The sequence below is a fragment of the Bombina bombina genome, chromosome 7, assembly GCF_027579735.1.
Source record: "Bombina bombina isolate aBomBom1 chromosome 7, aBomBom1.pri, whole genome shotgun sequence".
NCBI lineage: Eukaryota > Metazoa > Chordata > Amphibia > Anura > Bombinatoridae > Bombina > Bombina bombina.
In genome coordinates this window covers 361494226-361510638 of record NC_069505.1, presented here as the reverse complement: position 1 = coordinate 361510638, position 16413 = coordinate 361494226, and the positions used below count along the sequence as shown (strand labels likewise).

The 16413-nt window shown below is 40.2% G+C and overlaps 1 protein-coding gene across 1 annotated transcript in view; it reads left to right on the top strand.

Moving 5' to 3' along the window:
* Positions 1-16413, top strand: part of ACAD9 (acyl-CoA dehydrogenase family member 9) — an 816466-nt gene that overhangs the window by 514285 nt on the left and 285768 nt on the right. The window contains exons 9-10 of the mRNA XM_053721049.1: positions 5007-5082; positions 13842-13912. Of these exons, the coding sequence (XP_053577024.1) occupies positions 5007-5082; positions 13842-13912 (147 nt within the window). The remainder of the gene's footprint in view (positions 1-5006; positions 5083-13841; positions 13913-16413) is intronic.

Sequence of the window (16413 nt, the reverse complement as noted above, 5' to 3'; positions counted from 1 at the left end):
GTTCTCTGTCTCCGCTCACAAGGGTTCCTTTCCTGGGAACACTAATAGACTCGGTAGAAATGAAAATCTTTCTGACAGAGGTCAGGAAGTCAAAACTGCTGAATACTTGCCGAGTTCTTCATTCCATTCCTCGGCCTTCCGTGGCTCAGTGCATGGAGGTAATTGGTTTAATGGTTGCGGCAATGGACGTAGTCCCTTTTGCCCGAATTCATCTCAGACCACTGCAGCTGTGCATGCTCAAACAGTGGAATGGAGATTACGCAGATTTGTCTCCTCAAATACAAATGGACCAGAAAACCAGAGAGACTCTTCTCTGGTGGTTGTCTCAAGATCACCTGTCTCAGGGAATGAGTTTCCGCAGACCGGAGTGGATAATTGTCACGACCGATGCCAGTCTGTTAGGCTGGGGTGCGGTCTGGAACTCCCTGAAGGCTCAGGGGCTATGGTCTCGGGAAGAATCTCTTTTTCCGATAAACATTTTGGAACTGAGAGCGATATTCAATATGCTCCAGGCGTGGCCTCGACTAGCGGAGGCCAAATTCATCAGATTTCAGTCGGACAACATCACGACTGTAGCGTACATCAATCATCAGGGAGGAACAAAGAGTTCCCTAGCGATGAAGGAAGTATCCAAGATCATCAAATGGGCGGAGGATCACTCCTGCCATCTATCTGCAATTCACATCCCAGGGGTAGACAACTGGGAGGCGGATTTTCTAAGTCGTCAGACTTTCCATCCGGGGGAGTGGAAACTCCACCCTGAGGTTTTTGCTCAGCTGACCCAGCTATGGGGCATTCCAGAATTGGATCTGATGGCGTCCCGTCAGAACACCAAACTTCTCCTTTATGGATCCAGATCCAGGGATCCCAAGGCGGCATTGATAGATGTATTAATAGCGCCTTGGTCGTTCAGTCTAGCTTGTGTCTTTCCACCAGTTTCCTCTTCTCCCTCGGCTAGTAGCCAGAATCAAGCAGGAGAAGGCTTCGGTAATTCTGATAGCGCCTGCGTGGCCACGCAGGACTTGGTATGCAGACCTAGTGGACATGTCATCGGTCCCACCATGGAAACTGCCATCGAGGCAGGATCTTCTAATTCAAGGTCTTTTCAAGCATCCAAATCTAATTTCTCTGCAACTGACTGCTTGGAGATTGAACGCTTAATTCTAGCTAGGCGTGGTTTCTCTGAATCAGTTATCGACACTCTGATACAGGCCAGAAAGCCTGTCACCAGGAAAATTTACCATAAGATATGGCGTAAATATCTTTGTTGGTGTGAATCCAAGGGTTACTCGTGGAGTAAGATTAGGATTCCAAGGATATTGTCTTTTCTCCAAGAAGGATTGGAGAAAGGTCTGTCAGCTAGTTCCTTAAAGGGACAGATATCTTCTCTGTCTATCCTGTTACATAAGCGTCTGGCTGCTGTACCAGACGTTCAGGTGTTTGCACAGGCCCTAGTCAGAATCAAGCCTGTGAATCCTCCATGGAGTCTAAATTTAGTTCTTTCAGTTCTTCAAGGGGTTCCGTTTGAACCTTTGCATTCCATAGATATTAAGTTATTATCTTGGAAAGTTTTGTTTTTAGTAGCCATTTCTTATGCTCGAATAGTTTCTGAATTGTCTGCTTTGCAGTGTAATTCACCCCATCTGGTGTTCCATGCAGATAAGGTTGTTTTGCGCACCAAAACTGGTTTCCTTCCAAAGGTGGTTTCTAATAAGAATATTAACCAGGAAATCATTGTTCCTTCTCTGTGTCCTAATCCAGTTTCTAGGAAGGAACGACTTTTACACAATCTTGGCGTGGTTTGTGCTTTAAAATTCTATTTAAAAGCAACTAAAGATTTCAGATAAACATCATCCTTGTTTGTTGTCTATTCTGGTAAGAGGAGAGGTCAGAAAGCGATTGCTACCTCTCTTTCCTTTTGGCTGAAAAGCATCATCTGTTTGGCTTATGAGACTGCTGGACAGCAGCCTCCTGAACGAATTACAGCTCATTCCACTAGAGCTGTGGCTTCCACATGGGCTTACAAGAATGAGGCTTCTGTTGAACAGATTTCTAAGGCAGCGACTTGGTCTTCACTGCATACATTTGCCAAATTTTACAAATTCGATACTTTTGCTTCTTCGGAGGCTATTTTTGGGAGAAAGGCTTTGCAAGCAGTGGTGCCTTCCGTTTAGGTTACCTGACTTGTTCCCTCCCTTCATCTGTGTCCTATTGCTTTGGTATTGGTATCCCACAAGTAAGGATGAATCCGTGGACTGAATACACCTAGTAAGAGAAAACAGAATTTATGCTTACCTAATGAATTACTTTCTCTTACGGTGTATTCAGTCCACGGCCCGCCCTGAAATTTAAGTCAGGTTCAAATTTAATTTAAAATAACTACAGTCACCACTGCACCCTATGGTTCTCCTTTTTCTCCTAACCGTCGGTCGAATGAGGGGAGCTATATGGACAGCTTTGCTGTGTGCTCTCTTTGCCACTTCCTGTAGGGATTGAGAATATCCCACAAGTAAGGATGAATCCGTGGACTGAATACACCGTAAGAGAAAGTAATTTATCAGGTAAGCATAAATTCTGTTTTTTTTTTTTAATTTGATAGCATTTGGCGGTTAAATGGTGGCATGAAATATACCAAAATGGGCCTAGATCAATACTTTGGGATGTCTTCTAAAAAATATATATATACATGTCAATGGATATTCAGGGATTCCTGAAAGATATCAGTGTTCCAATGTAACTAGCGCTAATTTTTTTAAAAAGTGGTTTGGAAATAGCAAAGTGCTACTTGTATTTATTGCCCTATAACTTGCAAAAAAAAGCAAAGAACATGTAAACATTGGGTATTTCTAAACTCAGGACAAAATTTAGAAACTATTTAGCCTGGTTGTTTTTTGGTGGTTGTAGATGTGTAACATATTTTGGGGGTCAAAGTTAGAAAAAGTGTGTTTTTTTTCAATTTTTTCATCATATTTTGTATTTTTTTTATAGCAAATTATAAGATATGATGAAAATAATGATAGATTTTGAAAGTCCATTTAATGGCGAGAAAAACGGTATATAATGTGTGCGTACAGTAAATGAGTAAGAGGAAAATTACAGCTAAACACAAATACTGCAAAAATGTAAAAATAGCCTTGGTCCCAAACGGACAGAAAATGGAAAAGTGCTGTGGTCATTAAGGACACAAATCTTCTGGGAAAGCTCGCCACAAGATTTTGCAGTTTCTGTGGGAATTTGTTCCCATTCAGCCAAAATAGTATTTGTATGAGATCTGGCACTTATTTTGGACAAGCTTGCAATCAGTGTTCCAACTTATCCCAAAGGTGTTTAAGGAGGTTTAATTCAGGGCCCTATGGAGCTACTCGAGTTTCAACACACAAAACTCGTCAAACCAACCATGTCTCCATGGACTCACTTTGTGCACAGGGGCACAGTCATGCTGGAACATGAATAGGCCTTCTGTAAACTGTTGCCACAAAGTTGGAAGTACCCAACGATCTATAATATGTTCGTATCCTGTAGCATTAAGATGACCCTTCACAGAAATTAAGGGGCCTTGCCCAAACCCTGAAAAACAGCCCCAGACTATTATTCATCCACCACCAAAATTTACAGTAGGCACTATGCATTCCAGTAGGTTGTGTTTGTCCTGGCACCCACCACACCCAGATGCCAGATAGTGAAGCATGATTCATCACTCCAAAGAACACATTTCTCCCGCTCCAGAATGTAGTGGCATCATTCTTCTAGTTGATGCTTGGAACTGCGAAAGTTGATGTGAGGCTTGCATACAGCTGCTCAGCATGGAAACCTATTTCATGAAGCTACCGATGCACAGTTCTTGTGCTGATGTTGCTTCCAGAAGTAGTTTGGAACTCTGTAGCAAGTGATGCAATAGACAATAGGCAATTTTTACATGCTATGTATTTCAGCACTCAGTAGCCCTGCTCTGTGAGTTTGTGATGTAGAACCACTTTGTGCTTGGGCTATTGTTGCTCCTAGACACTTCACAGTACTAGCACTTGCAGTTGACTGGGGCGGATCTAGTAGGGCAGAAATTTCTCAATCTTACTTGTGCCAAAAGCGCCATTCTATAACAGTACCATGTTTAAAATCACAGAGCTACAGCCTATGTGCTGATTTTTATGCACCGGTTTGCTGTGTTTGTAGCTGAAACACCTGAATTAAATAGGTTTGTCCACATACTTTTGCCATATAATGTATGTAGCAGGTTTAACCTTGAAAAGACAGCAGGGTAATTTCAGGTCCCCCCCCCCTCAGTTTTCAGTGCTAATTTACATGTGGGGATAAAAAAACCGATTATAGTATATTGCAAGGTTGTTTCATTAAAGGGACAGTCAAGACCAGAATTTTTGTTGTTTTAAAAGATAGAGAATCCCATAATTACCCATTCCCCAGTTTTGCAAAACCAACACGGTTATAATAATACATGTTTTACCTCTGTGATTACCTTGTATCTAAGCCTCTGCAGACTTCCCCCTTATTTAAGTTATTTTGACAGACTTGCATTTTAGCCAATCAGTGCTCACTCCTTGGTAAATTCAGGTGCTTGAGCTCAATGTTATCTATATGAAACACATGAACTAACGCCCTCTAGTGGTCACAATGCATTCAGCCTAGAGGCGCCCTTCAAGGTCTAAGAAATTAGCATATGAACCACTGAGGTTTAGCTTTCAACTAAGAATACCAAGAGAACAAATCAAAATTGTTGATAAAAGTAAATTGGAAAGTTATTTAAAATCACATGCCCTATTTGTATAATGAAAGTTTTTTTTTGGACTTGACTGTCCCTTTAAACATAACGTAACATTTTACATGAAAATCACAAGGTGTTACAGTCCCTTTAAAGCTGTACTGCTGCTTTTCCAGCAGGGATAATCCTATTACCATACGAAAATAAACTGTTTGCATTTGAAATACAGGAATTGCTCTAGTCTTTTAATATTTGTTTTGTTTTTGTATATTTTAACACCTTTCACTTTCAGGTTGCAATGAACATTCTTAACAGTGGAAGATTCAGTATGGGTAGCGCTTCTGCTGGGATGATAAAGAAATTGATTGGTAAGTATTGTTTGTAATTCTTTTCATGTAAAGCCTATTTGATATGTTAGAATGTGCACAGACACAATGCCTTTACGTTAATTAGTCATTATGGTAAGATACTATGGGCTCCATGATTGAAGCAGCATAAGCTGCTCCAGATCCCTTGCAGGGCAGGTTCGCACATGTGATCCTGCTTCCCCCAATGTAAGAAGCAGTGGTCGGGGGGGGAAGAGAAATCACAAGATCTCGCTCTCAGTGATTGACAGTCCCTTCTCTTGCGCATGTTAAAAGGACACTAAACCCAAATTCTTTTACAAGATATGACGAGTCCACGGATTTCATCCTTATGGGATATCGCCTCCTGGTCAGCAGGAGGAGGCAAAGAGCACCACAGCAGAGCTGTATATATAGCTCCTCCCTTCCCTCCCACTCCAGTCATTCTCTTTGCCTGTGTTAGTGATAGGAAGAGGTAAAGTGAGGTGTTAGTTTAGATTCTTCAATCAAGAGTTTATTATTTTTAAATGGTGCCAGTGTGTACTATTTTACTCAAGGGTAAAGCAATGGGATCTGTGCAGATTCAAATACGTTTTCTCAGTGACTCCCAGACTGTGTGCAGCCCTGCTGAATTTGGTCTTAGCAGATTTTATCTAAGACCCAATTTTGTTCCCACAGATTCCTGGAGGAGAAGAAGGACCTCTGGCAGTGTGGGACAAGTAATGCTGTTACTCAGCATTGAGGTATGTGCAGTCTATTACTTTCTGTGACACCTAGTAACTCAGAAAAGACTGTTGTTTCCCTCTGTATGCTGGCTCTTCTACCCTATGTCTGTGTACTACTATACACGGTTCTGGAGGGCTGCTATCATTTTTTGGCCTATTCATTGGGACTGCATAATGTACATCTGGGGTGTTGTTAGTAAGGAAAGACACACTATTTAACCCTTTCACGTTTGGGCTGAAGCTGGGGACTTTATTGGCGTATTACACTCCGGGGAATAGCACTGCCCAGTATACTCCTGGCAGGGGTTTGTCACAGCAGACCGGGAGTTGTTGGTTTGAATGGGGTCCTGGCATATTTAAATGTTGGACACTTTTGTTATGTGTAACATTTATCCCGGCGGCTCCATTTTGTTTTTTTCTTGCTCTGTACTGAGCCGCCCGGGAGTTTCGTTTTGGTACACCCACGATGGACGGGGCACTCATTCGCGCGCTGGGAGAAGCCGCGCAGTGTCTTCCTGGGAGTCGGACAGTATACTTGACTCCGGTGTTTGTCTGGACCGTGTGGGTGGTAGAACACCAGCGGGTTAGACACTCTGCTGTTCGGGTTGTCGTTTGTCTCTGGATCATAGGGAGCAGGTAAGCGCCGCAGCAGAGCTGTGGCGAGGTGATTTTCTTTTAAAGTGTGCAGTTAATGTTCAAAATTAGTTAACTTTACTGGGATACGTATAAACATGACATTTTTTTCTCCAAAGCCACAGTTATAAAGAGTTTTTGTACAGTGTGCTGAGCAAAAGATTTTCTATTTTTTAAAGGCACAGTTGTTTTTATTTTGCAACGGTTTTGTATGTAAAAAGTTTTATTACATAACTGAATACCATTTTGTTTTTACTATGGATGATCTTAATGCCAGTACTTGTTCCATGTGTTTAAATGCCAATGTGGAACCCCTGGTTACTTTTTGTCCCTCATGCACTGAGAGGGCATTGCAATGTAGAGAGCAGATTTTCTTTAACAAGGACAGAGGCCCATGTGGTCCCTGAGACTTCTGATGCTTTAATGGCTATCTCCGATATACCTTCCCAGGGCTCTGAATTGGGGGGTAGGGAGGCCCTGTCTGAGGGGGAACTGTCTGACTCAGGAAGTGCATTACCCCCGACAGATTCGGACGTCATGTCCTTCAGATTTAAACTTGAACACCTACGCCTTTTGCTGCGAGAGGTTTTGATGACTCTGGACGACTGTGACTCTATTTTGGTCCCACCAGAGAAATTGAATAAGATGGACAAATACTTAGAGGTCCCTTCTTATTCCGAAGTTTTTCCAGTTCCTAAGAAAATTTCGGAAAAAGTTACACGGGAATGGGAAAGACCGGGTATCCCGTTCTCTCCTTCCCCTATTTTTAAGAAGATGTACCCTATAGCTGACACCATTCGGGACTCTTGGCAAACGATCCCTAAGGTGGAGGGAGCTAGCTCTACCCTAGCTAAGCGTACAACTATCCCTATTGAGGACAGTTGTGCTTTCAAAGACCCTATGGATAAAAAGTTGGAGGGTATTCTAAAAAAACTATATGTTCATCAAGGTTTTCTATTACAACCGACGGCCTGCATTGTAACAGTCACAACTGCGGCTGCCTTTTGGTTTGACGCCCTAGAAGAGTCTCTGAAGACTGAGACTTCTTTAGAAGAAATAATGGATAGAATTAAGGCCCTTAAGCTGGCTAATTCTTTTATTACAGATGCCGCCTTTCGGATCGCCAAATTGGCGGCTAAGAATTCAGGATTTTCTATTTTAGCGCTCAGAGCCTTATGGTTAAAATCTTGGTCTGCGGATGTGTCCTCTAAATCAAAGCTTTTGGCTTCAAAGCTTTTGGCTATTCCTTTCAAGGGAAAGACCCTATTCGGGCCTGATTTGAAAGAAATCATTTCTGATATTACGGGAGGTAAGGGTTATCTCTTCCCTCAAGACAAAACATCTAAGCAAAGGGGACGACAGAGTAATTTTCTTTCCTTTCTTATTTCAAAGAAGTCCCACCTTCCTCTGCCGCTAAACAGGAAAGGAACTATTCTCAAGCCAAAGCCACCTGGAGACCCAACCAGGCTTGGAACAAGGGTAAACAACCCAAGAAGCCCGCTGCTGCTCCCAAGACAGCATGAAGGGGCGGCCCCCGATCTGGGACCGGATCTAGTAGGGGGCAGACTTTCTCTTTGTCCAGGCTTGGATAAGAGACGTTCCTTATCCCTGGACACTAGAAATTGTGTCTCAAGGGTATCAGTTGGAGTTCAAAAATTCCTTCCCAAGGGGAAGGTTTCTGCTTTCATGATTATCTGTAGACCAGATAAAAATAGAGGCGTTTTTACGTTGTGTAAAAGACCACTCCACTATGGGAGTAATTTGTCACGTTCCAATACAGGAACAGGGGCAGGGGTTTTACTCAAATCTTCTTGTGGTTCCCAAAAAAGAGGGAACGTTCCGACCCATTTTAGATCTCAAGAGTCTAAACAAGTTTCTCAGAGTTCCATCCTTCAAGATGGAGACTATTCTGACAATTCTTCCATTGATCCAGGAGGGTGAATATATGACTACCGTGGACTTAAAGGATGCATATCTTCATATTCCTATCCACAGAGATCATCACCAGTTCCTGAGGTTTGCCTTTCTGGACAAACATTTTCAGTTTGTTGCCCTTCCTTTCAGGTTGGCCACAGCACCCAGGATCTTCACAAAGGTTCTAGGGTCTCTGCTGGCGGTTCTCAGGCCGCGGGGCATTGCAGTGGCGCATTTTCTGGACGATATTCTGATCCAGGCGTTGTCTTATCAGCTGACAGTCTCATACCGACATTGTTCTATCCTTTCTAAGGACTCACGGGTGGAAGGTGAATCTAGAAAAGAGTTCACTAATTCCACAGACAAGGGTTCCTTTCCTGGGAACTCTAATAGACTCTATATCCATGAAAATCTTTTTTGACGGAAGTCAGAAAGTTAAAGATTCTGAATACATGCCGATCCCTTCAGTCCAATCCTCGGCCATCAGTGGCTCAGTGCATGGAGGTAATTGGATTGATGGTGGCGGCAATGGACATCATTCCGTTTGCTCGTTTTCATCTCAGACCTTTACAACTGAGCATGCTCAGACAGTGGAATGGAGATTATGCAAATTTGTCTCCTCAGATAGATCTGGATCAGGAGACAAGAGACTCTCTTCTTTGGTGGTTGTCGCCGGATCATCTGTCCCAAGGGACGTGCTTCCGCATACCCTCATGGTGATAGTGACAACGGACGCCAGTCTACTAGGTTGGGGTGCAGTCTGGAATTCCCTGAAGGCTCAGGGTGTGTGGACTCGGTTGGAGTCCCTACTTCCAATCAATATTCTGGAATTGAGAGCAATATTCAATGCGCTTCAGGCTTGGCCTCAGTTGGCTTCGGCCAAATTCATCCGATTTCAGTCGGACAACATCACGACTGTGGCTTACATCAATCATCAGGGAGGAACAAGGAGTTCCTTAGCGATGACAGAAGTATCCAAGATAATTTGGTGGGCGGAGGCTCACTCTTGTTATCTGTCAGCAATCTACATCCCAGGAGTGGACAACTGGGAAGCAGATTTTTTGAGCAGCCAGACGTTTCATCCGGGGGAATGGGAACTCCATCCGGAGATCTTTGCCACCCTGATTGTCAGATGGGGCAAACCGGAGCTGGATCTTATGGCATCTCGTCAGAATGCCAAGCTCCCGAGATACGGATCCAGGTCCAGGGATCCTCAGGCCAAACTGATAGATGCCTTGGCAATGCCTTGGTCGTTCAACCTAACTTATGTGTTTCCACCGTTAGCTCTCCTTCCCCGGGTGATTGCTCGGATCAAACAGGAGAGGGCTTCGATGATTCTCATTGCTCCTGCGTGGCCTCGCAGGACTTGGTATGCCGATCTGGTGGATATGTCCTCTCTGCCACCGTGGAAGCTTCCATTGAGGCAGGACCTTCTCATTCAGGGACCCTTCCATCATCTGAATCTAGTTTCTCTGCAACTGACTGCTTGGAGATTGAACGCTTGATTTTATCTAAGCGAGGGTTCTCTGATTCGGTCAGGCCTGTGTTTAAATCTATTGCTGCTCCTTAGAGTTTGAATTTAGTTCTTAAGGTTCTTCAAGGGGTTCAGTTTGAACCTATGCATTCCATAGATATTAAATTGTTATCTTGGAAAGTTTTATTTTTGGTTGCTATTTCTTCTGCTCGCAGAGTTTCTGAGCTTTCAGCGTTACAATGTGATTCTCCTTACCTTTTTTTTTCATTCCGATAAGGTTTTTTACGTACCAAACCTGGTTTTCTTCCTAAGGTTGTTTCCAACAAAAATATTAATTAGGAAATTATTGTTCCTTCATTGTGTCCTAATCCTCCTTCTAAGAAGGAGCGTCTCTTACATAATTTGGATGTGGTCCGTGCCCTGAAGTTTTACTTGCAGGCGACTAAAGAATTTCGTCAATCATCTTCATTATTTGTTGTTTTTTCTGGAAAACGTAGGGGCCAGAAAGCTACGGCTACCTCTTTCTTTTTGGCTGAAGAGTATCATCCGTTTTGCACATGAGACTGTGGGACAGCAGCCTCCTGAAAGAATTACGGCTCATTCTACTAGGGCTGTGTCTTCCTCATGGGCATTCAAAATTGATGCTTCTTTTGAACAGATTTGCAAGGCTGCAACTTGGTCGTCTCTTCACACTTTTTCCAAATTTTACAAATTCGATACTTTTGCCTTGTCCTAGGCTGTTTTTGGGAGAAAGGTTCTTCAAGCAGTGGTGCCTTCCGTTTAGGTTCCTGTCTTGTCCCTCCCTTTCATCCGTGTCCTATAGCTTCGGTATTGTATCCCATAAGTAAGGATGAAATCCGTGGACTCGTCATATCTTGTAAAAGAAAAGGAAATTTATGCTTACCTGATAAATTTATTTCTTTTACGATATGACGAGTCCACGGCCCACCCTGTCATTTTCTAAGACAGGTTTTTATTTTTGTTAAACTTCAGTCACCTCTGCACCTTGGCTTTTCCTTTCTCTTCCTAACTTCGGTCGAATGACTGGAGTGGGAGGAAAGGGAAGAGCTATATATGCAGCTCTGCTGTGGTGCTCTTTGCCTCCTCCTGCTGACCAGGAGGCGATATCCCATAAGTAAGGAAGAAATCCGTGGACTCGTCATATCGTAAAATAAATAAATTTATCAGGTAAGCATAAATTTCCTTTTTTTTCTTTAATGATTCAGATAGAACATGCAATTTTAAGCAACTTTCTAATTTACTCCTTTTATCAATTTTTTTTTCTTTCTCTTGCTATCTTTATTTAAAAAGCTGTAATGTAAAGCTTAAGAGCTGGCCCATTTTTAGTTGAGAAACCTGGGTTATGCTTGCTTAGCAGTTTGCTTACTGAATCCACCAATAACCATGCGCTATCCATGGTGCTGAACCTAAAATTTGACGGCTACTAAACTTTAAATTCCTACTTTTTAAATAAAGATAGCAAGATAATGAATAAAAATTGATAGTAGGAGTAAATTAGAAAGTTGCTTAAAATTACATGCTCTATCCGAATCATAAAAAAATGGGTTTAGTGTCCCTTTAAGGGGCGCGGATATTGCACACATCAGAGTGTGTAATGATGCATTCCAAAGCCAGCGGACAAACAAAGCAGCTGTAGCGAACGCGGGCGGACAATTTTTCAAATTGAGAAACTTCATATATGTAAACAAATAAAAAGGTATAATTTTTAAAGGGGAATTATTTTGAGATAATATTTCCCTTGACAACATGCACACACTGACAGCATCATCTATCATTCAGTGCTTACCAAATTGAGTGCTTTGCAAATATTTTTTATCATCATCTAAGAACAAAATTTGCCATCTTGCCCCAACTTGCTTAAAGGGCAATTTAAGAGATCTAAAAGGGCAAAACAGAAATTAATGTAATATTTTAGAGCATTTTCTTATTGCACTATTTCTTTCATATACTTATTAACCTGCATTTGCAGGTTAAATACATAAGGCTAGATTGCGAGGAGTGCGGTAGTTTGTGCTCCCGCTTGCACTTTAACCCCGCTAGACTTCGGCATATATATAAGTATGTATGTATGTGTGTGTGTACAGATATACACTAATTGGTGTCTAAATTTAGTTACTAATCAGCAAGCGCTACACAGGTGCTGAACCAAAAATGGGCCGGCTCCTAAGCTTACATTCTTGTTTTTTAAATAAAGATACCAAGAGAATGAAGAAAATTGATTATAAGAGTAAATTAGAAAGTTGATTTAAAATTGCATGCCCTATCTAAATCATGAAAGTTTCATTTTGACTAGACTATCTCTTTAAGCTTTTGAATGAGAAGGCTTAATTGGAGGAGGATCAGTCTTCTCCTAAATGGATTACTGCTTATTCCCTCAGGTCAGTTGCCACATATTGAGCCTTTATGAATGAGTCCTCTCTAGATTAGATTTGCAAGGCAGCTACTTGGTCTGCATTGCATACTTTTACTAAATTCTACCAATTTGATGACTTTGCTTCTTCTGAAGCAGCCTTTGGTAGGAAGTCCTTTAAGCTGTTGTTTCTGGTTTATGTTGGAATCTTTTTCTGTTCTTTTTTTTTTTTTGGGGGGGTGGGTTGCATAAAAAAAGGAAAGACTTTCTAGTATTGTAAAAAAAAAAAAGTTATATATATATATTTATTTATTATTTTTTTTTCCTTTTTTTCCCTGCTTCTTGACATTTAGAAGTCTTCCTGAATATTGGGCAGTTAGATACACATATTAATGAGCCAGAAATTGATATATACCAAGTAATACATGAGTTAAGAGTCTAAAGTAAAATGTTCAGATGGCTCCCTGGTTCTCAGGATTTGTCAAGCCATTTGTTGGCTAAGAGTTAGGGGTATATAGGGAAAGGAGTTGTCCCCTCGGGATTCTAGGAGAATTTTCTCCATACTGCTGCAACTTATAAACTACATATACCCCAGATTAAAATATGGGGTAAAAAAAAAGTGTTTCTGACATTAAATAATTGGCCTATTTTACTCTTTCGTTCTAAAGAGGTGTTTTTGTTTGTTTTTTGCTGTATTTCCTCCCCTTTCTTTCCTGCCAATACAGCTTAAAGCTAGAATTTAGTAACACATCTCTTAGGTGGGCTGGAGAAGACATCTTTTATGTACTATAACTTCAAGTCGGTTGGAAAAGTGTTATATGCAAAGGAAAGGTTAAGTAACTTTGATGTATTGTAGTAAAATGTGCAATAGTTGCTGCAGTTCTAAATCTTCAATTTAATCGCCATTTGAGTTAATTAACCAAATAGTTTGCTGTCACAGCTAATATAAATTATATTGTTTTGTCACACACTAAAAGATTTTAAAAATACAGACTGGCAAAGCTTAATTTTAAAGTGAATCCTGGCTGAATTAAAGGGACAGTCTACACCAGAATTTTTATTGTTTTAAAAGATAGATAATCCCTTTATTACCCATTCCCCAGTTTTGCATAACCAACACAGTTATATTGATATACTTTTAACCTCTGTGAGTATCTTGTATCTAAGCCTCTGCAAACTGCCCCTTTATTTCAGTTCTTTTTACAGACTTGCAGTTTAGCCAATCAGTGCCTGCTCAGATAACTTCACGTGCACAAGCACAGTGTTATCTATATGAAATACATGAACTAACACCCTCTAGTGGTGAAAAACTGTTAAAATGCATTCTGAAAAGAGGTGGCCTTCAAGGTCTAAGAAATTAGCATATGAACCTCCTAGGTTAAGCTTTCAACTAAGAATACCGAGAGAACAAAGCAAAATTGGTGATAAAAGTAAATTGGAAAATTGTTTAAAATTACATGCTCTATCTGAATCATGAACGTTTATTTTGGCCTAGACTGTCCCTTTAAATCTTAATTAAATGTTTGTGTGAGACATAATTAACTATAGGTGGTGTCTTGATGCATTCTATCTTAGATTTCTGTTATTTTACTCTAAATACATCACATCACAAAAATAGCTGGAGTTGTATACAATTTATCATATTTCTTCCATTTTTGTTACTTAGAAATGACAGCAGAATATGCTTGCACAAGAAAACAGTTCAACAAAAGACTTAGTGATTTTGAATTAATTCAGGTAAGTTGGACAATATGCATTCATTTGTTTTGGTTGTCAATATATTATGCACAATATTACTTTGCACACAGCTAGTACTAATATTTGTCATACTTTTTATTTATGGAGTGTAAAAATTACCACTTGGTTTGGTCGAATCAAATAGAAATTGCATTAGGATTTGTAAAATTCTGCGCAGTGGCAGGGTATTCTAGTCTTAATATTAATCATAGGGCAAATTCCATTTGATTCTACCAAACCAATTGATAATTTTGTGAGAGTATGAAAAATGTTTACATCCTCCTATGAAAGTATTTAGTTGGTCTTTTTATAGGTATGAATTATGTACAAAAAAAGTATTCTTTGAGTAGGACTAAGATGTCTTTGTAGACAGGTGTAGTTGATTATAGTTGCTTTCCCAAATATTATATGGTCAAGTATAAAAGAATAAGGCACACTGTATTTGTGTCCATTTTGTTTTAATTAAATGACATACACAGATTTTAAAAAAACTTTAAACAAGATTTTCTGTGTGTATAATTATTTCAATTAAAATATATAATATATTGTTCTTTAATAAGATAGTGAGAGTCCAGAAGATCATTACATGTGGGATTACACTCCAGTCCCTTTGGAGAAAGTAAAACAAAAAAACCTACATACCAGAACTTTTATCCTTTCCTCTCTCCCAGAATCTGTCAGTTTTTCTTTCATGTAATTGGCAAGAGTCCATGAGCTAGTGACGTATGGGATATACATTCCTACCAGGAGGGGCAAAGTTTCCCAAACCTCAAAATGCCTATAAATACACCCCCCACCACACCCACAATTCAGTTTTTACAAACTTTGCCTCCTATGGAAGTGGTGAAGTAAGTTTGTGCTAGATTTCTAGGTTGATATGCGCTTCTCAGCATGCTGAAGCCCGGTTCCTCTCAGAATGCAGTGAATGACAGAGAGATGTGAAAGGAGTATTACCTATTGAATGCAATGGTCATCCTAACGGGGATCTATTTAATAGGTTCTCTGTTATCGGTCGTAGAGATTCATCTCCTACCTCCCTTTTCAGATCGACAATATACTCTTATAATACCATTACCTCTGCTGATTCTCGTTTCAGTACTGGTTTGGCTATCTACTTTATGTAGATGAGTGTCTTTTGGTAAGTATGTTTTCCTTTATTTAAGACACTCTTAGCTATGGTTTGGCACTTTAAATGTAAAGTTCTAAATATAATGTTTGTACTTATATTTGCCATGATTCAGGTTTATCAGTATATTTCCTTTTTTACAGACTGTCAGTTTCATTTTGGGAAATGCACATATAAAAAAAAAAAATTTCTTACCTGAAATTTTTCAAAATTGACTTTTTTTCCCAAATTGCGGGCTGTTAGGCTGCCGGGTGCGCAAAATGCTATAATTTATTGCGTCATTTTTGGCGTGAGACTTTTTTGCCGCGAGCATTATGTTTGTTGGCGTATTTTCGTCATTTCCGGCGTCTTACCTGGCGCCGAAAATTTTCACGTAGTTGCGTCATCTATGACGCTCGTGTTTGTTGCAGACGTTTTTGGCGCCAAAAAATATTTGGTCAGTTGTGGGCGTCATAGACTTTTGACATTATTTAAGTCTTTATGTATTTTTGCTTCTGGTTTCCAGAGGCTTATTCTGTTTGCATTTTTTCCCATTCCTGAAACTGTCATATAAGGAAATTGATAATTTTGCTTTATATGTATTTTTTTCTATTACATATTGCAAGATGTCCCAATCTGACCCTGTATCAGAATCTACTTCTGGAATGCTGCTGCCTGATGTCTGTTCTACCAAAGCTAAGTGCATTTGTTGTAAACTTGTGGTAACTGTTTCTCCGGCTGTAGTTTGTGTTAGTTGTCATGATAAACTTTCAAACGCAGACAATATTTCCATTAGTAATAATCAATTACCTGTTGTTGTTCCTTCAACATCTAATGTTCAGGATATTCCTGTTAATGTGAGAGAATTTGTTTCTAATTCTATTCAGAAGGCCCTGTCTGTTATACCACCTTCTAATAAATGTAAAAGGTCTTTTAAAACTTCTCATAAATTCGATGAATTTTTAATTGACCAACCGCATTCTGATTTATCTATCTCTGATGAGGATCTATCTGGTTCAGAAGATTCTGCCTCAGATATTGACACTGACAAAACTTCATATTTATTTAAAATGGAGTATATTTGTTCTTTATTAAGAGGTGTTGATTGCATTAGATATGGAGGAGACTAGTCCTCTTGATATTAAAACTAGTAAACGTTTAAATTCGTTTTTTAAACCTCATGTAGTTATTCCAGAGGTTTTTGCAGTTCCTGATGCTATTTCAGAGGTAATTTCTACGGAATGGAATAGTCTGGCTACTTCATTTACTCCTTCTTTAAGGTCTAAGAGACTGTACCCTTTGCCGACTGATAGATTGGAGTTTTGGTAAAAGATCCCCAAAGTTGATGGGGCTATCTCTACTCTTGCTAAGTGTACTACTATTCCTACGGCAGCTA